The sequence below is a fragment of the Labrus mixtus genome, chromosome 3 (assembly GCF_963584025.1).
Source record: "Labrus mixtus chromosome 3, fLabMix1.1, whole genome shotgun sequence".
Lineage (NCBI taxonomy): Eukaryota > Metazoa > Chordata > Actinopteri > Labriformes > Labridae > Labrus > Labrus mixtus.
Genome location: NC_083614.1, coordinates 5988555 through 6011614, shown reverse-complemented (window position 1 = coordinate 6011614; position 23060 = coordinate 5988555). Strand labels below are relative to the sequence as shown.

Sequence of the window (23060 nt, the reverse complement as noted above, 5' to 3'; positions counted from 1 at the left end):
GTCTCTGCCCGAGTGAATCCTCCTCTCTGTGTGTGTTCTTGCAGTCATTACTCCTGTTTCTTTAGCCCAGCAGGAGTTTTGGTGTTATTTGTGTTGGGCTGTGTGAAGTGTGTGTAACACAGGTCTCCACAAAACCGCCAACATTATGAGGGCTGACACAATAACAGCAGAGGGAGGAGGGGAGGATGAGCCAGAGAAAAGAGAGGAGTTATGGTGCATCCATCATCACATTTGCACAAATGTTTTGGCTAGACCGGCCGAGTCCTCTCTGTCATCACTAATCACCCGACAATAAATCCCTGAGCAGCTCTCGGTTGGGAAGGACGCAACCAGAAAGACGAGTCTGGCTGCAGCTTTTTTAAACGGCACGCTCAAATGTTCACAGACTAATAAAAAGAATGGGTTGAATTTGGTTTCTGGCGTCTCTTGAGAGACTCTCTCTGCTTTGTGGGTAACACTGAACCTTGGCAAAGGTCAGAATCTTATTGGATTTTCTGTTTTGTTGTATATTTTCTGCCAAGTTGAGTTTCTGCAGCTGAGGACAGCGTTGGCTTTGTTTCATTACCCCTGCAGACTCAGTTTGGGGCATTAGTTAACTACATAGAATTCATCAAGAAGTTAAACATTTATAGTGCAGCTTGTTGGTAGTTCAACATGCCTCCATATTCACACAGAGACTCAGGGTTGCCTTTAACAACGTGTATGCAACTTGACCCCTGCATCTGTTTGGTGCATTGTCTGTGCGTGTCCTCAAAGATAAATGCAATGCAGACGCAGCCTGCAGAGTTCACATATCACACTGGTAGAGACAGAGGCAGAGGGGATGTTACAGTCAACACAGCAGCAGGAAATACAATGGCTGAATGTTTTTTTTTTAAGACAAACCGATACACAAAGTCCACAATTACCAAAGTCTAGTGTCTCTGCTGCTGCACAGAGACAAACATGCCCGTCAAAATATCTGGGACCAATGAGTTCCATTTTTTCCAAGTCAATGTGGAAACCTGCAAAACTAAACATGAACAAGATCAGTGTTGTGGTTCACCGAAGGACCCTGTGAACGGGCTCTACATTCAGCGGAGTGCATCTTTAGCTGCATTTCTAATGGCTTAGTTTTTCATCAAATACAGATTTGATAGGCACATTTGACATTAGATATTCACGAGGACTTTCTCCATGTTAAACAGCTGCTGTAACTACCATAACAATGGACGCATTTGGCTGAAAGTCACCAGTTAACAGGGTCACTCGTTTTACCAAAACACCAGGACAGAAACAATACATCTGTGAGTGTTTCAGGGCTATCTATTAGTACTATTGATTATTCATTTTACTGGTATGTTCATTCTAATCTTTGTATTGATATAATAGTGACTCCTTCGAGTTACAAGAGAGTACAAAACAACAAGGTTACAAAGCAAATATGTCTCCAGCCTTTAAGCAGCTAAATGTTTGTTTGGGGTTGTTTTTGTGCCATTAATTACTGAAGTAAAGACTGCAAAATTCTGGGGCATAACAAGATAACTGAGTGAAATCTAAATATTTTTACACTACTGTTTCAGTTGTTGATGGATAATGACAAGTCAAGATTCGTTTACAATAAATCTTTAACAGTCCTTAGTGTTTGAGTGAAAAGCTGTCATTGGATGGTTTTGTTTGGGACAGGTTGAGGTCTCAGGTGTTGTTTAGGAAGCTCATCTGCTTGAAGCAGAATCTGAATTTATTAATCCAAACTAATATTTATACCTTACACTGTCCATGACCAGGAGGGTATTTATTATTTTGTTAGATTTTTCTATATTTATATTGTTTTTTGACCCAGTGCAGCACTCACTTCTACATTTTTTTCTTATTTTCTTATTTGACATCAGAACAAGTGCACACTTTTTACAATTAACCTTAACAGATGACACTTCTTATTTGTAGGATATTTTGCTCTAATTTGGTAAAGAAGAGTGCTGCTTTTATGCACATCACATAGGTGCAGTGCGATACAAAAACAACAGAGAGAAGAAGAAGATGTGCAGAAGAAGACATCTGATCGAAACATAATAAAACAAAAAATGTTGTGACAAAATCGGGCATATAGGTTCTTCTTCTTTCTCTGCTACAAATTGGTATTCCCCTTTGTACATTGACAATAACATCACTTTTTCTAAAATAAGTTATAACTACTATTTCTTCTACATTTAAGAAAATAGATCACCTTTTTCACAATCTCAGCTGAATGAAAATGAACTTCTTGTATGGAGTAATGAACAGTTTGCAAACCTTTAAAGCAGTAGTTTATTGTTACTGCTCAGCCTGCTGTTTTTGGGGGGTTTTCCCCTGTTGGGTGGGTGGGTGGGGTTGCATTTTGTAAGAGCACCTTGTCCTCCTTTTTGTCTCTGTTCTGTTGTTAGAGCACACGGTCATGAAGAGAGACTTGAGACATGGAGCCGGAGAGCATAAAGTGAGGACAGCGCTGTAGTTGTAATGAGGCTGAGGAGTGATGTCCCACAGCTACAACGTGCTGACAGAAGTGACCAACACTGACGCTGCAGAGGAGCACCCCCACACTGACTGATGAGAGCCTCTGTGTGAGCAGCCTTTCATCTCCTCGATCCCCTCACAGTCAGAAAAAGTCAACATTCTTGTTTATTGGAGTTAGCAGCTATACTTGGCACAGGCTGAGTCATTCTCGCAGGGCTTCACCTCCCAAAGGGGACAAAACTGGGAAAAAGGAGACAATTCTCCATCATTCTTCTGGAGCGTTTCCTGGCCAGCTTTTCACCTCTGCACACTGTTGAGTTCTCGTCTTTCTCACGAGTTTGTGTCCAAGGAACCATTGTGCTCCAGCGCTTCAAATGTGGTTCCATTTCCTGCAGGCACTTAAACATAAACAACCAGGCCATGCTGTTTCCCCATCAATACACATCTATTTGGATCTGGCAGGCTCTTTCCACATGGGAAACTAAAATTTTGATCAAATGTGTTCTCAATTTTTTTATTTTCAGAAGGAAACATTTTTTGGTTTCTCCATAATGTAGCCGTAGAAGAAAAAAAAACAGCATTTACTGATTATTTTGGCTATTTGCAGGCAGCAGAAACAAATTGTCAACAGAGCGTTAAGATGGTAACATTTTATAAAAGCTTATTGATAACAGTGTAGCAGCATTAATATTTATCTTCAGATGTGTTTCTGGCAACATTTCTAAATGTAAGTCCAATAATCCCTCTGATTTTAGAAGTGCCTCTAATGCCGGCCAGCTAACTATTAATATCTGCTGCTTCTTATTGAGGGCAAGCAGTCTGGGTCTTTGAGAAGGGTATTGCTGAAAAGAAGCTGTGAGGTTAATTCAGCCGTTATTTGCATTTCCACCACACTGACAAAGGTGATTCCATTAGACAAAAAGGGTCAAATGCTGAACAAAAAAACTGACAACCATCAAAAAAAAAATTTTTTTTGCAACTACACAACTACAGTGAAACCATAGAAAGTGACAGCTCATCATTGCAGGATTCCGTGTCCAATTGTGCTGCTTTCATCAAGGAATCTGTAATTTTCCATCTTTTCAATGCTCTCTTTCATAACTTTACGTGATTTCTTCATTCGAAATGGAAAAAGAACAAAGCAGATTTAAAAAATTGGCAGCTGGCAAAAAGAGGCTGTTGTACATTGCCAATCAAAAATGTGCCTTTTGGTTAGGGTACTATCCCTGAAGTAGGGGTATGGGAGGGTTTTCAAATATCCCCGGTAACTTGTGGCGCACTCAACACTAGGTCCAGTTGCCTCATACCATGCTGAAGCATGGCTGGCTGAACCAGCCAGTCCCCTACAGATATAATGACGTCGTTCTATGAAACACTCAAACACTTCTGCAAAGCTGCAATCTTCTTGGGGAAAGTTCCTACAATGGAAGCATGGCTTAAATTATTGTGCCTAGAAACAAAATAACAAACACTAAACAAATTAAATGAAAAATAAAGTAGCTAAAAAGCTACAAAAGGTAAGAGTAACAAATCATTATTGTTTCTTCAGTATAAATGATCACCTTCATGGTACACATCCTGGTACGCTCCACTGTTAACATGAAACCTTGATCATACCTCTATAAAAATAACTTGTTGCACTTGATTGAATTTAAATTAAAAAAATGTTAGTGTTGTTTCTGTTTAATAGTTGTGAATACATAAAGTTTTTGGTTGTGCGCATGTTGGAGGAGGGGAAAACTTGCAGCACAATGAGAGTTCCGTTTTCAATTTCCTCCTAATGAAATAATCCCTGTCTACCTGACCTGATGTATCGCCTCTAGCCCGGAGTGAAGTCTGGACTTTAAATTAGAACCACCTTGTGTTTCAGCAGCAAAGACAGGAGTATCGTGAGAGTGTGTGTGTGTGTGTGTGTGTGTGTGTGTGTGTTTCACTCAGACAGAAAGTTTTCCAGCTCAGGCCCTGTGGCCTTGTGTCAAGCATTTGACCTTTAAATGGTTTTCAGTGTCAAGGCGTTTTAGGTGCCCGAGTACCACAGTCCGTTTCCATGGAAATGTGGTTTTTAAGGGAACATCCATCACTGCTGAGAGGGCAACCCAGAATACCCAAACACACCCTGCCCACTCCTGTTAAAATTCCTCTGTGTGGCACTCTTCGTCGGGCACGCACATTCCAAGCTACTCTGGACCAGGAGAAGCTGAGGGGTATCCTACCTGTTACCATGGGAACACTGGCAAACACAGAGGTCAGACAAGCGTGTCCGTGTCATTCCTAACGTGACAGCGGTTTGCCATAAACCCAAACCAGTGTGGTAATGATACTCCTGTCAGTGGGCGGGGGCTGGCGTTGGGCTCTGTGGACGCTGGTCGGGCCCGGTCTGGCCACACTCACAAACGAGGAGGCAGCACAGGAAACCGGCGCTTCCAGTAAAAACATGTAATTAGAAACACATTGACTGGGAGCTTCTGGCTTGATACACCCAGCAGCAGGAAGGGATGCACACGGCAAGGAAAAAAAAAAGAGTTTGAGTGAAGTGGAGGACAAGATCAGTGGGTCACTGGGAAAGTCCCACGAGAAAAGAAAATGTTGTGAGACAAAAAATGGAAAAGCAGAGAAGTGCACGGAGACAGCCAGGACACATCGTTACAGAGAGACGGAGAAACAGTGCTAATAAGAAACAGACATCTCAACACCCCGGCTGACCTGTCAGTTAGTTTAGGACAGACATGTGGCAGACAATAATATCCCACTGTTGGAAATCCCTCTGTCTACTATACTACTGTTTACAAGATGCAGTTTAAATGCCACTGTGTTCAGATTGCGTCAGTTTGTCCTGAAGGCTTCACCACTAACAAGCAGAATGTGGGCAGCACGAGATCAGTGGGCAGCGTGGGGCCGGGGCGAGCCCAGCCACGCCCTGCAGGGCCGTGTGGTGAACCGCGCTGCAGAGGGAGGACAGGTTACCCCAACCTCCAAAACTGCAGTTCTTTAAATGGCCACTTGGGGCTTGCCTCAAGAGCGAGTCCCACCTCATATATCCCCAAATTAAAATGTCCAACTTTTCTGTAGAAATGAACTTGTTTGCAGCCTGCATGAAAAACATGTTTGGTCTCTGTAGCCACATTCCACTCGCCACCCTCAAGCCTAAACAATGAACCTTAAAGACTTTATACTTAAATGTACACTTACACACTTACACTTAAATATAATATAAATAAAGTATATCCTCTGAAAATAACTCTGTGAGTCATGACTGTCTACAATGAGTGTAACACCCGAGTCCCACTGTCTGTGATGAGTCCTATCTTCAGTTTGTTTACATCGCCGGGACGGCCGGCTGACTCCTCCCCTCACGTATAAAAGTTGTTTAATTGAGGGACTAGAGAAAAGAAGAATAACATACTGTACTCACTGCTTAACTGTGTTTCTAGATCACGCTCATTTCAGGTAAATTTACATGCAGTGTGAAGATACGAGCATAATAAAGATCGCTAGCATTAGCATGCTAACACAACAATGCAGCGCGAGTTGTTTTGGTTTCATGCTGGAGCTCAAGGGCGACATCTGCTGGATCAAAAAATCACATATAAAGCCTTTAACAGACTTTGGTGGCATTCAGTACACAAGTCTGTGAGGACTCATGATAGTCCAAAAAAATGAAGAATGGAAACACTATCACAGTATCTCCGGTCCGGAAACAATATGTGCCATTAAATAATAAGAGAAAAAAGCATATTCTCACTGTCTGTTCATCTCACAATTCAGTGTTTCAGTGTACTTCACTTTACTATTATCTGGTTGTTTTCTGTACTTTATTATGCTGTAATTTGATTGAAAATAAGTAAACTTTTCAAGATCATCAGAAAACAAGTGAAATTTAGTTCTTGTAAAGTGAAAAAAAGCTTTGTGATCTCGAGATAAGGACATAAGTAAGTTGACATCTCAAAAGAAAAACCTGAAATGTAGTCATTATAAAGTAAAAACAAAGTTAAAAAAAAAGTAAGGATGGATGTCCTTTTAGGGCTTCCGTACCTTTGTGAATGTTTAACTGAAAAACGTGAAGATCTCTTTAAATGCACATGAACTCCTGCTCAAGTCGGAGCAACAACTCGGAAACTCGGAAAATAATTAGGTACCCAACATGACGTCATAATGGTCATCACATGGGAGATAAATCAGTTCTGTTAATGTTAAGATCATTTTTATTAATTCACGTATTGCACATCAGCTTTTTGCACAACTATAACTGAAACTATATGAACGCACTTAAGTCAGAAGAACTGGGACAGTCCGACATGAATGCAGCAAGCGCCCCAGTCAAAAACAGATTAGACACGCCCTCTTCAACCTGTGCATGTGAGAAAGGTAGTCAGAAGCTTTTCCTTACAGAGCAGAAAGTCGGCTGTCTTGATAATAAGATCAGTTTGTTTAAAATCATTCAACCATTGTCTTTCTCACTCACCTGTCCACTCTGTGGCTCCCATTCTCTTAACTTCTTTAGTCTGATAAATAACCAACTCTGATCAGTTACCATCTAAATAGAGAGTCATTCTGTGGGAAACAGGGTGGTTAACCAGATCATTCAACCTGTAATGAATTAGCCACGGGCACTGACTCTTAAGTTTGGATAACTTGGCGTTTGCTAACCGCTCACTCCTCTCCAGCGCCAACGTCTCGTCCAAGTATGGGCACTTCTGGCTCCAGAAAACCAACATGGAAACTGACAAAAGACTGAACTGGAGATTCCAGAAAGGCAGACGACAAGCAGTCAGTGACATCATGGTGGCTGCGTTCATTGTTTATACAGTCAATGGTGATCTGAGACTTTATGCCATGGAGGAATGTCATCAAACATGATACCAGTAATTAGTTAATTGTTAAACAAACAGCACACAGTCGAAAGACGTTAACATAAACTCTCTGTATTTGTTCTGTGTTTTCAGGAAGCCAAACCCACACATGGCAAGATTTACAGAGTCTGAACAGCGGCTTTTTTTTGGCAACTTTGACAAACTTCACAGAACATCTCTCAGCTCGTCAGATTCTCACAGTTGAACCCTGAGAGTCTCTGCAGGCGGACGGACGTGAGAAAGACTCACAGAGAGAAACCATCAGAGGCTCTTTTGGTGTGTGGCTCTCCAGATCAGACGGGTGGTGACTGTGGCCTCAGAAAAAAAAAAAAAAAAAAGGGCCTTAATTAGCCTCGACTCCCAGCAGGCTGCCAACCCAAGAATAGAGGTTAGATTAACAGCGAGAACTGAACACTTTTAATCAACTCTCAAAGCGTTTCCTTTTGAACCTCCCAGCCCCCCCCCCCCGATGTCAACAGTTCACAAACATTAAGTTAGAGCGAGCGGAGGAAATGGATGTTTGGTAGGTGATGAGGTTTTATACATTTCTAAATACAAAAGTGTGAAGTGACAATTCACAGTCGACAGATGTGGAAAAAAACAAGCTGGAAAATGTGCATCAATGAAGAGGCAGTAAATGAAGAAGTGAATGGGTTTTTAAAACAGACAGAATTGCACTTCCATTCAAAAACATGAAATAGTGTGCTGAACAAATCGGGTTATTAAGAACAATGTAAACACATACTGTAAGGCACAATAACCCGGGCCCGTTCATATGAAAACATGCTGAACAATTCATTGAAAAAGTCAACACACAGTACTTTGGATTCTTTGTAACAGTTTGTGACACAGAAACAGTAAAACACTTCAAGCCCAAACAGGTCAGGGAAAGGATGAAGTTATTCATCTGCACTCAAATAAGTACATCTGTCAACCAGATTACACCTTCAAATAAAAACATGGTTTCTTTAATTTAGGGGAAAATCTGAGAATCAATGATACATTTCAATTGATAGTTCATAAGAAATGTTTATCTTAAAAAGACTGAGCAAGGTTTAATAATACTTTGTAGTCCTCTAGAACTCGTGCATCATGTATGCATTGTGTTTGTTAGCACCTTTAGATTTTGTAGCTGCACAGATTTGTTTTCATAGCTCCACTTCTCCCTCTACATCTCCTGTAACATCATCCTGTAGCACTTCTTCTATTTGATATAATAAACTTACATCACAGTCCAAATCTCCAAGACGTTTGGAGACAAAGGTGTGAATGTAACAGTAAAGTGTAAACATGTAAGAATCCTACAGGTTTTAGTGAAAGGCACTGAAAGGTCTTTGGTCCCAGGTATGGATGGATTACTGAGCAGGCCAAGGGAACAAAAATGATAAGAGAGCCCTGGATCAGGATCTCTGATTACAGCATTACGACATGTGTTGTTGGAAAGTCAATACAACGACATAAATAAGCAAGAAGATACAGAAACTCATTAAGATGGACAAATGACAACAAAGACTCATGAAAATCAAAAGGAAAACAAAAAAGACAGAAAAGATCACAAAGTAAGATTAAAATGAGCCCAAAGCAGAAAACAACTACAGAGAGAAACAAACAAACAACAAAAATGTTAAAAGGCAGTAAATCTACAAATCGACGTGAAGGACAAAAAACAGACACAATATTAAGGATGAACAAAGATTTACAAAAGAGATACTAACGAGCACACAGTTAAAGCACAGATTAAAAGTAAAAGAGATGCACAACAAGAACAAGGAAACAATTCAACGTATAAGACATAAAAATAAATACAAAACAAACACATAACTTAAAAACATGCTAAACAAGCTGAAAGATAAGACAGACGAACATAAGGACACAAACAGCTACAAAGAGAGGCAAAGACGGCTACAGAGATGAAAAAAAGAAATGAAGGCATGCAAAACAGATACTATAAAGTGATGCACAAGAGAGACAACAACAAGACGTTTTCCAAAAGGACAGCTGGGGTGTGACTTTGCCCTGGAGCTCATTGTGTCAGAATCCATCCATGGTGTTAGGGGTTCAGAAAGTTGAGAAAATATTAGAGGAAGAGGTCAGATTGTGACAAACTGGTTAGAGAGTAAAACTAAAGGTCAGACATTCAGTGAGCAGACACAGCGGCTCTGCTCAAACATATCTTTAACAATATCTTAAAAACAAATGTACAGCCATGTTTCAATCAGGAAATACGCGCCCAAATGTTTTCCATTTCCACATGTATGTATCTTTAATAAGAGAGTATCTGCTATCTATCCATCTGTATATACAGTATGTAAAGGCCATGCAGGCAGCATGGACTGTATCAGAGGCATCAGATAACATTTCCAGCCCCGTGCTGCGATAACGGTCTCTAGCTCTCCGTTTCTCCGTGGACGTTCTCCATGTGCACTTTGAGGTAGTCGTTCCTGGTGAACTTCTTGTGGCACAGCTGGCACTCTGCCATGGGCCGGTTTGGGTTGTGTGTGAGTTTGTGTCTGCTGAGCATCTTCTTCAAGCTGAATGACAGGTCACACACCTAGAAGACACCAACACACCCAGGATTTAAAGATTAGACAGAAGCAGATATAAGAGAGCTTTACGTAACCTGTCAGTTAAAGAGACTTTGTTTAACTGAAGGATTCACCTTTTGTTTCTTTTAATGCAGCTCAGGGCCACAACAAACATTTTTTAAAGCCAAACTGAGTCTCGTGTATTACATGTAAGACACATTCATTGTTTATACATTTTTATATCTGTAGAATTTTTTACATTCAATTTTAAAGGGCCAATAGTCTAGCATACATGAAAGCATTTCTAGCTAAATTCTTTCTTACGATTATGGCAAATTAAAAAACTGCAGTTCCTCGAGTGTCCACTAGAGGAACTGCATCCAAGAGCCAAGCAATCCCCAGCAGGTCCCATATTTAAAATGTCTGTTTTTACAGCTGAAATAAACATGTTTACAGCCTGGTTCAAAAAGGCTTTGGACTCTAAAATATATATTTTATAGATATATATAAAACATGTGCTTTGACTTTATTAGGACTAAGAGATTTGTATACATTTGCATATTTCGGGGTGGTAGAGTTGACTGACAGGTGGGTGTACTGTAGCCAAAGTTCAACTCCACCTTTTAGTCTAGACTGATTGAAAGTTAGGTTAAGTTAGCGTTTCCAATCTGGTGCCATCGATTGGCGTCAGAACGCTTCTTCAAAAACCAATGGGTGACGTCACTGAAATGACGTCCATGTTTTATATAGTCTATGGATGAAAGTAACATCACTTTCACTTTTAACAATATCATTTAACCTAGAGAAGCAGCTACCACCACTATAGAGTGTTGAGGAGTTATTTTTAAGAAGAACATGCTCTAAGTAGTATTTTGAACTTTTTGAATATCTGTTTCCTTAAAAAAAATCAAAAAAAGGGAACCAATGCTGACAACTTTGCTGGTAAACAAGGTACGTTAAATTATGTGATCTCATAACAAGCTAAGCACCTAGAAACAAGGTAGCAGCTGCTCAGTTTGCAGCCCCTCTTAATGGTTTATGTCTGCTAAATAGCCTTGGTAAAAAAAACTCTAAAGATTTTTAGAGGGAAGCTGCTTCATGGAGTGTTTTAACAGATTTTAATCATCCAGTCAGTTTATGTAAGAGAGAAGGAGAGCTCTGTGAATATTTCAGCTCTTGTTAAAAACCATGCAAACACAGATGAGTTAGTGTGTGACTCTTTTGTAAACAGTCTGTTACGCCCACATTGCTCTGTGTACAATAATGTAACTCAACAAAAAAACTAGTGTAGATGTTCCACAGTAATATTACTTTTCAAATCCAGTTGTATACTTATAGATGTTGGTGCATGAAAGATTGTTTAGAGGAAGTTAAAGTAAGCGGCAGCTCGGCTCACAGCCCATAAAGCTCTGCAAAAGAACAAAGGACACTTTTGAAAAAGATTTTTAGTTTCAAAAAGTCTCTGGTTAAATAAATGTTAAATAAAATAAAAGGAGGGATAATGACTTCAATGTGAAACTGCATTTGTCAGGTTTTCATCTGTAGTGAACACAGGGTCTATTTTTGGAATAATTTAGCGCTTGGTTATGAGCACTAACTACAAGCTAGCTGCTGCTCATCTCAAAGCTATTATTACAATCCTTTACATGCAGAATAGTTTTGGAGAAACCGTTTTTTTTATTTTTGTAATTTCATGCTTCCGTCCTTTTTAATAACCAGGCTTCAGGAGCGCAGATAGCCTAGCGGCTGTGTCGGGTTTGAATCTGACTTCACCCCTTAGCTGCATGTCATTCCTTACTCTTTCCTTCCAACATTCCCTGTCTCTCTTCAGCTGTCCTATTTAATGATGGATAAAAAGGCCAAAAATAAATGAATAACTGGGCTTATTGTTTTTGAGAGGCAGAGACCTCTGAGGATAATTCAGCTCATTTTAAAAACCTGACTGAAAATCGAGAGGTCATTTTGAGACCAGGCTTATGTTTCTGTGTACGTTAAATACTAAAAAAATCTGAAACTCAAGACAACTCAGGCTCTTCTCTACTGATGATTTGGATCTTTAACTTGAAGTGGATGTCCTTATCAAAACACACACTTTACTTTAGATTTTCTCCAAGCAGAGTTTACCCAGGCACAGCCAGAGCCGCTAAATCAAATGTAAATCAAATGCTGTGGACCTTAGCCACACAAATCTTTTTTTCCCCCCATAGCGAGAGGGAATGCATGCATCTTAACATCCATCATAAATGAGCCATTTTACACTGTACAAATGACTCCATCGTCCTCTATCAATCATGATAATCCGCCTCTGGCTGCTGTTCAGCTGCAGTTTAACACAAGGCTTGAAGATCACAGCGTGTGTCCTCCTCACTCCATCTGTGAAGAGCTGCAGCGCGACGAATTACAACGAGAAAATCTCACACACAGTCTGCATCTGTGGCACAAATAAAAGACTTTTGGACTGAACACATCCAGTGAAGAAATAGGGAGATTCCTGTCATATAATTATACAGTCATTCTAAAAATATCTGATTTCTTTTTTTGTTCAGAGTTGTTTGAAGCTCATAACTATAATTTGTATCAAATGATTTACCATCAAAGAGGGAGTAAACACGCTTCAAACAATCTACAAATTTGAGCCCGTGTCAGTAAAAAATGTGATATTTGAATAAGTGAAACAGTGACGGGAGCTGATGAGAGCGGGGCCTCCTCGTCTCATCGCTCCACACATGTTTCTGGATGCTTCTACAACATTTTTAATGCCTTTATGACGCTGCCCCTCCGGCCTGTCTGGAAAATGTTCCTGGAACTATGAGATACTTTTGTCTGTCTCAAAATCCAAACCCTAAAACACAATCCACATGTTATTTCTATTAGCTTTAATCGTTGAGCATAGAATTATTTACATGAAAATCTCCCTCACAGCTGGGACAAAGCATCCAGATGAATGTTTGATATAAGTGGGAGACACTTTCTGGTGATGCTTCAGAGACGATAAATAGGAAACTTGTTCTGTGGTATTAAACGACGACTGGAGAGCGTTCTCCGGGGACGAGGGGACTCTTTCTTTCTGGTTTAAATCTTGACACAATGCCATTTAATGAGGATTTATCTGTGTGTTAAAGCTCAGACGAGAATCTGAGAACAGACTTATGAGTGATTGATGAGATGGTTTTTCTTTTCAGCAAAGAATTAAAAGATTTTTGGAATCCAGAGTCACAATTTAAGATTATTGTCATTGACTCTGCTGAACAGAACAAAGTGCGCACGCGGACCGATCCGAGTACGCGCGGAACAGAAGTGCTTTAATCTGTGTTCCCGCAAAACGGAAGCACACCTCAGTGTGGAGGAAGGCTGCGGCCACTGGTATGGGACACAGCTTTTAGTTAGTAACTTGTAAAAAAGTTCAAACATAAACTGTGCAGATTACTAGTTCCTCGAGTCCTGTTGGTTTGGACAGTTGCATATAACCGGGATGGAGTTCTTTTTACGGACTAACTCTTAAATTTCGTTTTGATTTTCAGCGATGATCCCGCTCCAACAGCGCTGCTGCGTGAAAATAACCTGCAGCATGATAGAATGAACCCCCTCCCTCCCCAACAGACAGACTTTTACTAGTAATTCTAAACGGGCCAAAGCCATAACAAATGCCGTTGAAGTTCTTATATCAACAGAGGGAAATATTAATAGTTCTGAGATGAAACTATACTGTCACAGATGTGATTAGGTTTATTATGTGCTCAAAGGGCATTCAAAAAACTGGTGCCTTCATAAACTAAAAGGTGGAAATGTAATTAAGAAGAAATATTTTTACATATAGGCTATATTAATTACTTCATTTCATTCTAAAATGCTTTATTTCATTCATATCTTTTATTTATTGGAGACTCTTTTGGTTGAAGGATGCAGCATAAGTTTATTTTTAATTTAAAATGTTATTAAAAAGTAACCTGAGCAGGTGTACAAGTCTGAACTGTCGATGCTGCACTTAGCCCAATGTGTAAAAGGGAAATTCTAAGTGTTCCTAATAAAGAAAAAAAAAGTTGCATGAGGTCCCTTTACTGTACCGAAAATGTACCGAACCGAAGCTTCAAAACTTGGAACCGTACCGAACCAAACTTTTTGTGTACTGTTACACCCCTACTGACTACTCCAAGTGCTTTACACTACAAGTCACACCTACATATTCAAACCATTTTCACACTGATGGTAGGCTATGTGAAGTGTCCAATTTGAGGCTCAGTGTCTTGCCCAAGGACACATTGAACTTGTGTCTGCAGGTTTCTGGGGAACGAACCCAAAACCATCCGGTTCAGAGACAACCAACTCTACCACTAAGCCACAGCTGTCCCTGTAGGTCAGGTGAAGCGTCAACGGCAACTAGACTCTTCTTGTTGAAGTTCTGAAAGACATTTGGCTTCTCATACATAAGGCTTCTTCAGTTGTTCAGAACATCTTCAAGAAGAAGCCACCTCTTCTTCCTGCCCATTGTGGGGGCCAATAGGGGCCATGAGGTAGGTTATGTAACTTATCAGTAGAGCATTAGGAGGGGGGTGTAAGGGGTTTCTTCACTGAGCGTTATCCTTTCATTAGGAAACAGGTATCTAGGATTATAACAATTACCTTGATGACTGAGAACCTTTATGACAAATCATTATTATTTTTCTACCTCTGAAACAGTTTGTTATATTCAAAGTTGATCTCTTTAGTCTCCTGAAAATGAGCTAGCTGTTATGTATAAAGAGGGAGAGCAGAGATTGTCTGAAGATGGTAACAGGTGGCTTTAACCACGATCACTTTGTGCACCTGTCCCTTTTACTTCATGCTGAGTCTTTGTCTAACATGCTGCACAGTTTTAACGCTTTGGCCTAGAATCATAGAAAATAACATGATCTTAATTCTGTTTGAAATGTGTTGTGTGTTCTTTAGCTAAATCATTATCCATTATATTGTTTTTTTAAACATAGTTGGGTAGGTTTTGAATCATTTTGAATTGAAGACATTTCCAAGATGCAGCTGTGGCTTTGAAAGCAAAAAGCAGGTCAAACACAGTTAATTGCCTTTCATGTATGTTTCCAACTTTAACTGGTGATGAAACACAGAGCCTTAAAAGTTTGCTCCTAGCATGGACAACATCTTCTGTCACACACATACACACACACACCCCAGTCTCTGAGAGTAATTATTGTGCAGCAGTATTATAAGCAGACGGTAATTTCTCCCTCTGATCCTCTCAATGTGTTTACGTGAGATCAGCCTGCCTGGCCCCTCAAGAGAAGCAAGATCACTATCTGCCTCTTACTGAGCCCCCAAACCCACCCCTTAACTCTCCACATCTGGCCTCATGCCATCACACACAAACACACACAGACTCTTGCAGGGATCACTCACGTCACATTGGAAAGGTTTCTCTCCTGTGTGGGTCCTCATGTGCTCGTCCAGCCCTCGTTTCTGGCTGAAGGCTTTGTTGCACTCGCTGCATTTATACGGCTTCTCCTGCAATGACAGACACACACACACACACACACACACACACACACACACACACACACAAAGACAAAGGTTAGTACAGTCAGTGTATACCAGCACATATACATATATATATATGTAAAACACAATACGTCCCCAGTTTGATCTCATATGGACAAAACCTGGAGATGCGTTGTGTCCATGATGCCGTACTGCAGTGTAATAACACACACGTGTGCACAGAGGAAAAACAAACAGCACGGCACAGTGGAAAAGTGGAGTGGAGAAATATCTTAGTTACACACACACATTGACACACAGTTAATTGCTTTTCAAACAGGGTCTTAATGACATCAATGTTGATAACTTAATGATTAACTTTGGACATGTTGTTACTACACAATGACAGATCTCTCAGATTATCACACAACAGGAAATCAACCAGGTGGTCTGCATTGACACATTTACAAATGACTTTGTTTTTTTTCTGTTCCTAAAACTACTGATGAGGTCAGTGAATTTCAAACTAAATCACTTGACTTGAAAAGGGTTTCAGTCATTGAGGTCTGAAATGAGTGTGAACAACCTGAAATAATTTCAGCTCTGCTCACAGCCCCCATAGGCCCTCCAAAAGAAAATAACGTAGATTTTTTATATTTTAACATCACAACAATCTGCTTTATTCTTTGTTATAACAGTTCTTGGCCTGTATTAGATAGGACAGCTGAAGAGAGTCAGAACATGTTGGGAGGAAAGAGTGGGGGATAACATGCATCAAAGGGCTGAAGTTGGATTTGAACCCACAGCCAGTGATGAGGTCTTTATCCTCCGTACATGGCAACCCAGGCAACATAACCGCTAGGCTATCACGCCCCTGTTATTACAGTTTTGAGCGATTAATGAACCCTGACCTTAAATACTAAGTTAACACTGTTAGCAGCAGCTCAGCCTGCAGCCTCCTCTGACATCCCAACCTCCAAAGAGTCTTGGAAAATGAAAGGGGAAACTAAAAGTGTTTTAAAAATGTACAGTTTAAATGTGTGAGCAGTATATATAAACATATATATATATACACATATTTTAATGAGAACAGAAAACTTGTCCTGGTTTAATTTTTCTGTCATGTTGTCCAGCAGTAACTCATCCTGCGACACTGATCCCCTCTCTCACTTCACACCCGGTGTTCTCCCTGGGAGCTCATGAAGATATGAAATGAAAGATTGTACAGCCCCTGCAGTAGGGAGGAAATGACCGGAGTAGGGGCCATCAAAACCACATGGATTCCTCAAAAGAGTAAGGAAAACACGGCGCACAGAATCCCTTTGAACATGTATCAGAGCGCTGGCTCTCTGCGGCTGTAGAATATCACTCCTCCGTCTCCACACCTCATCAGTTTACCAAAGAACATTTCCTCTGTGCAGTTTGGAGGCCCGCCTTAGTGTCAGTCAAGGCAGCTATCTCACTGTGGGTGTGTTTGTACAAAAATCTGCAAGTATGTGTGTGTAAATGTGTGTGTGGGTGTGTCCTGCAGTCTGAGGGGAAACAAGTGGTGCCACCTAAAAAGATGAGAGGAGAAGTGAAAATAGTGCAGATCTCAGGAGTTTGTTTCCAGTGTCACTCTTTGGGGAAGCTGTTTTTGACAAGTCTGGCTGATAGCAAAAAAAGGCTCTACCCATTTGAAGCTTAGTTGTCATGAGAACGGGGTGAATGCAGGAAGTAAGGGTCCTGGGAAAGGCGCTATCATGTGGGCGGGGCAAGGAGCGCCCAATGACACGGGATACAAAAGGAGGTAAAGATCAGGTTCACTGCGTGTGTGCGTGTTTAAGGATGCAACTGTTTGTGTGACTGAATGAAAGAAAGGGGGGTGATGGAAATAAAGCAGCGTGTTCGTGTGTGTGTGTGTGTGTGTGTGTGTGTGTGTGTGTGTGTGTGTGGAAACACTCCAGTCATGATCTATGTGATGCAAATTTCCAAGAATCACCCAGGAATAAAAGGTTCCTATATGACAAAAGGAAAAAACTACATAGGGTCAAAGTGCAGAGGTTAGGAAACACATGGATGGACTTAGGTGATGAGGTTTACCCAGAATGCATCACTGTGACCCCGGTAACATCGAACATCTGTACCTGATGCCCTTCATTCTCCAGCAGCTGTTCACTTGATGATCTTTGCCCTGACCTGTCGTCTGAATCGGACCACTCTGAGCAAAGAGCACGTCTATAAATGAAAAAGATGGAGTTTGGTTTATTTACTCCAGACGAGCCTTGCGTCTCATGTGTCCTGTTTAATGTGTGTGTATTTGTAAAGCAGCAGGCCGATAGGAAGTCATTGTGCTCCATTAGGCTTCAGAGTGAAGTTACAAATCAACAGACAGCTCGCTGACACAATGGCATCTATTATATAGTGTGAATTATATAACTCAACACACACAATGGCTGTGTGTTTTTATCACATCCGCCTGTGTGTTCAGTGTGGGGTTCTTTCAGCAGATAAACAAGTATAAGACCAGTTTTATGATATTTGATAGAAGTGTTTATTTGTTATGATTTGTCTAAAGTGTTTTAAAGGATTTATAGCGGTAGACCAGAAACTCCTGTGTTTATCAAAGAAAAGTTACCATTAATGCCAATGGAGTCTGGTAGCTTTGAGAAGAGTGATGGAACTATGTTTCAAATAAAAATGAGGCTTCAACTTCTTATCAAAAACGTATATCTCTGTAGGGATCATTTTCTTAATGACACTGAAAATAACAATCTGAACCTGCCTTGTTCGAGCATTGTCATAAATAATTGGCCATTTCACTTATTACTTAATATTTATCTCTAGAGGACATTTTTGTGTTTACAGTCATTACAAAACAGGGCACAGTCCACACATTTGGACTGGTTTAAGTTTGTTGCATCTTCTCCTTCTCTTTAGCTTGCAGGAAACATCAGGCCCTTTATTTGGTTAGCCTCACTGTGCTACAAAGAGCTAACAGCTGTTCTGAGGAGTAAACTAAACTGCTACATGTGGAGGTGGCCCAACAAGGTTTTTGTCCATCCTGTAGCAGTTGCGTAATAAATTAGTCCACCAGAAAAGTAAACCAAAACACAAAGCCTAAAGGCTACAAAAGCCCTTTTCACACATGCGCTCTTGAACATTTCAGTACAGACTGAGTAATCTTCCTGAGTTGCCTCTTCACATGTGCACCTCACAGCAGGTGACAGACAGGATGACAGGAGGGGGGGTCTCAGGAGGCAGCACATGATGTAAAAAGAGCGATGTGGAAATGGTGGAAACAGCAGCAGAGTTGAACACAATGAGTAAGTTTTTGCCTTAAGAAACATTTTTATGAAGTTTTCAAGAGTTTTGTGTACGTATAAAAAAGCTAAATTGAAGGAAAATGCAGTGATGGGCGAGAGGGGCTGTAACAGGCTGACAGTAGTGCAGCGCCACCTATCAATGTATGTCTGTTTATATTTTTATCTATTTGTTATTTAGACCATTAAAGATACAATATGTAGATTCAGCCACCAGGGGGCTCTCAATCAACACTACAATAACAAAAGATGACGTCGAGGCTAGAGGGGAATCATGGGAGTTCTCTCTGCTACTCCCACCCTCCCCCCAGTGAAAACGAACTCCCCGTTGCCATAGTAAAGATGAACGGGCGAAACAAACATGAAGAAGAGTATATGTTTACTGACGATGTATCCAAGTATAATTTACATGACGTTTTTATCACAGCAGGATAAACAGCAACAGTATGGCAGCTTTCAGTAGCAATTCCCGATTCCTTATGTAGTGATCTTTGACGTAACATCCGGTGTTTCCACAGCAACGATAAATATTCTGTCTGTCATGGAGGCCGCCTTAACAAGACATTGTCCCCTTAAAGCTATAAAATTACGGATTACTCTGGCTTTGATAACTGTTGGAAATATTTGAGGCAATGTAAGTACTCAACACATTTTTTTTTTAATTACATAGGTTTAGTCAATTTTTTAATAATTATGATATTTTAATGTAAACATTGTCATAAAAAAGGGCCCATTTAAATTTCTGGTCCTGTCCTCTTACATTTATCCGTCATGTTCGCTTACACAGAAGGATTACCTCAACACAGCATCAGCTGATTTGAAGTAACCCTACTAGAAATTACATCACAGTTTAGTCCCCTTCTTCTTCTAATTTGATAATTTTTCTTTGGAAGTTACATCAGGAACACAAGTAGTCTCACATTTGTTTAACAAAGAACAGAAAGTTTGTCTTTGACAGCCGCGAGTTATAAAATATCCTGATCCAAAATATGAAACGCCTTTCATCAAAGAAAATATGAAAAAAAAATAGTTGTTCAACATGCAGTCACATCCATTCTCATTAGAGATCAAAACAATGTCATGAAAAATGTCTCAAATATCCAAAATGTCAGTAGTTCATATCGTCATCCAGTGTGTTTCATTTTAGCGTGCCTGTCATGTGGTTTGTGGTACAAACGCACAAACTCCAAATGCATCCATCTTTAATCGTGTACATCAACAGCGAGCTCTTTCAGCCCAATGACATTTGTTTAGCTCGGCAGTGACTTCATCTGGCTCTGCTGTTTGTAACTTCTCAGCCGATATTTCAGAGCGCGCTGAGCAAAGGCAGATCTGAGGCCATTAAGAGCCAAACATCAGACTGTTTAATCAGCAGCACAGCAGAAAATGATACCTGTTTCTACTGAGAGACGCCAACCCCAGGCAGGCAGGAGCAGACCTCCATTATCAGCACAGTGTGGAGCACAGCGCTGCACTCTGGACAGCATTAAAAAAAAAAAGATCTTTGAAATTAACAGTGCTGACAGGCTGCCACTGTCACAGTCAGAGCTGTACGAACTGATGATGGAAATCTCTGATGAAACAAATATTAAGTCTCATTCATCACAAGTGGCTCAAACACACACGTCCAGATGCTCAGAGAGGTTTGGAAATGTATTACAACTTCAACGTGTTGAGAAGTGATGCAGGGAAAAGAATGACTTTAAAACGCCAGAGAGAAACTTACCTCCTCCTTTCTCCACCCTGAGCCCTGACTCACTTTTAGGGGTGTCTGTTTTTTTAACCTGAACTGCATTTTTGTTTTGTTTTTTAATGCTTTAATGACTAATAAGTCAGGACGTATCTAAATGGCTGCAGCAGATTTCTTTACCACCGCAGTAGAAAACCATGGGCTATCAAGGCTGCAATGTAATCAGAGTATGTGCTGAAACAATCTTTTTACCACTTACATGCTCATGATTGTCATTCAGAGAGTCTGACAACAACGCCAAAATGCTCTCTTCAGAGGGAGATCTTCATGTTTCTTTACAGCCACCAGACTCCATTGACAAAAACACTCCTTTAATATTGCAGAAGACAGGACTTGCTGGTCTGCTGCCACTTAAATCAGTAAGTTCATTTGTGTTACAGTTTGTCTTTAGGTGCTTTTCAGATGGTTGGCTATGATCCAACACATAATATGTCACATAATAACACAATAAAACTATCTAATCAAGACAGCTGAAGATGAGCACTCGCTGCACTCTGCAACGTTAAATTGTTGTTTTTTTTTCAATGGAGTCTGGTGGCCTCAAAGACATTAACATTACGGCTGTTTCTGGTTTCAAATAACACATCCTGCTCCTTAGCAAGTCCATCTGTGCATGGATGCATTCAGTTTAGTTGTTAAAACAACTTCATGTGTCAGCGTGTCACTGGTGTGTTTTAAAGTACACTCCTCGATCAGTTCCAGACTTTTTCTACCTATTAGTCATTAAGGCTCCTTATAACTTGAAAAAGGGCTTTAGATTAAAAACCTTCAGAATTATCCTTTAACATTCACATGTTAAGGAATCAAGACAATGGTTCCTTTGTCTGCAGGTGAATGTCAGTCAGTATTGTTTTGCTGTTCTTTAGTCATGCCTAGTGTCAGTAGACTTTACTAAATGATTCATGAAAGAACCTGCAACTGTGGGAATTACCTCATTTTAAATAGGCTGGGAGTGTCACATATGTGAGACACAGAGGAGACAGGACTTCACTCTATCCATGAGGTGTGTGAGAGAATATCTTTTTGCACACTCTGCAGTTCAGATAACAGCTGAACAGAAAACCCTGAAGCAAAGAGCTCCAGATTGAATCAGAATGTCAGTGTGACACCTGACACTGGGTCAGCATCCCTTTCTCTGTCTCTACCCCCGTTTACTTCACTCATTAAACTACATTGAAAAGTGTAATTAGATGATAACAATGAGGGATTAATAGAGTTCCTCCTCACCTTTTATAATAGCAGACATTTTGACCCGTACAGAAGGAAGGCACAGGGTTTAATAATAACTTTAACAATCGTTCTATTCAGGTGTCTGAGTCAGCTGTTACATGCAGTGAGCATGCACAATACCACGACCCTGAAACTGAAGAAGCTAAATGGAACACAGCCAAAATTACTGTTAATATATATACACACCTGTGTGCTTTTCATTGTGTGTAATCTACTGCACATTTACCTTGCTGCTCTGAAAAAAAAGGCCCAAGGTGCATGTGTTGTGGTGCACTTTGTTATGAAAGTGTGTAGGCAGAACATACTGGTGCTCTAATTGGTCAGAAAGTTTGCCTATAATTAAGGACCATTAGTGTGATGGAGAAGACAAAAATAAAACATTCATCCAAACAACTGATGAGCATCTGATCAGGATCAACCAATAAAATTAGTATCCAAGAATCTGGAAAAGTTTATATCAGTATGAAAGATGAAGGTTATACAAACAGGAGCACAGAGACGGGGGAAACTTACGCGAGTGTGTGTGCGGATGTGCATCTTCAGGCCATCGTTCTTGCTGAACGCTTTGTCGCAGTACGGACACTGGTATGGACGCTCACCTGAGGAACAAAAACAAATAGTGTGCATGAGAAAACATCATTCACATGAGACTGATAACAGATACTGAATACTTATTTCAACATCAACTCTGCAAAACAGGCACATTTCAATTTCAAAAGCTCATGTATGCAGACACAAATTGACCAATAAAAATGTACTACATTAAATAAACAGCACTGCAAATATATCTACATAAACATCACACAAAAAGTTTTTCATGGGTGCAACCCACATACTCAGCTCTGCTGCTCATCCCACAAATGCATGTTCCTTACAAATGTGGCAACATTTAAAAGGGAAATAAACAGGCTTTCCAATGATATAAGATTGTTGTCAAGAAGCAAGACCAAGACATAATCTACCAAACACAAATGTCCTTACTTTTTGTGCGATGTTTATATATCTTACCACAAGGGCCTGTGATACGTGTTTTTGTATCATCTTGTATGTTTATTCAGAGCACATAAAATGCAGAGAACATGTTTTAACTCACATGCGACGGATTTGCAAATTAACAGAATAATAATGGGAACAACAAAAACAACCTGATGAGCAGGGAAAATGTCATCTTGGCTTAACACCGTGAGACAACATTCACATTTATAACATAGGCTGAAGATATGGCCATGGCTGCTCAGGTTGAGAATCATCATCCTTCTCTGCTGTAGCCATTATTACCACCACCACTACTATCAATCAATAATTTGTATAACACCAATTCATAACAAGTGTTAACTCTGGACAAAAGAGCAGATGGGATAAGATACAGGAAGGATTTCTCCTTTGTATTCCTCGCCTTCATGTTGTCCACACTTCAGAGTTGGAGGTCGGAGCAGGCCGTGCATGAAGGAGGACGACGGTGGTT

At 40.3% G+C, this 23060-nt stretch overlaps 2 protein-coding genes across 2 annotated transcripts in view; one reads left to right on the top strand and one right to left on the bottom strand.

Annotated features, from left to right (window-relative positions):
* Positions 1-23060, top strand: part of LOC132956355 (sex comb on midleg-like protein 2) — a 486888-nt gene that overhangs the window by 390363 nt on the left and 73465 nt on the right. The window lies entirely within an intron of this gene.
* Positions 7964-23060, bottom strand: part of prdm5 (PR domain containing 5) — a 50619-nt gene continuing 35522 nt past the window's right edge. Inside the window, exons 14-16 of the mRNA XM_061029576.1 lie at positions 22109-22194; positions 15236-15340; positions 7964-9873 (exon numbers count right to left, since the gene is read on the bottom strand). Coding sequence (XP_060885559.1) covers positions 9709-9873; positions 15236-15340; positions 22109-22194 — 356 coding nt within the window. The 3' untranslated portion in view covers positions 7964-9708. The remainder of the gene's footprint in view (positions 9874-15235; positions 15341-22108; positions 22195-23060) is intronic.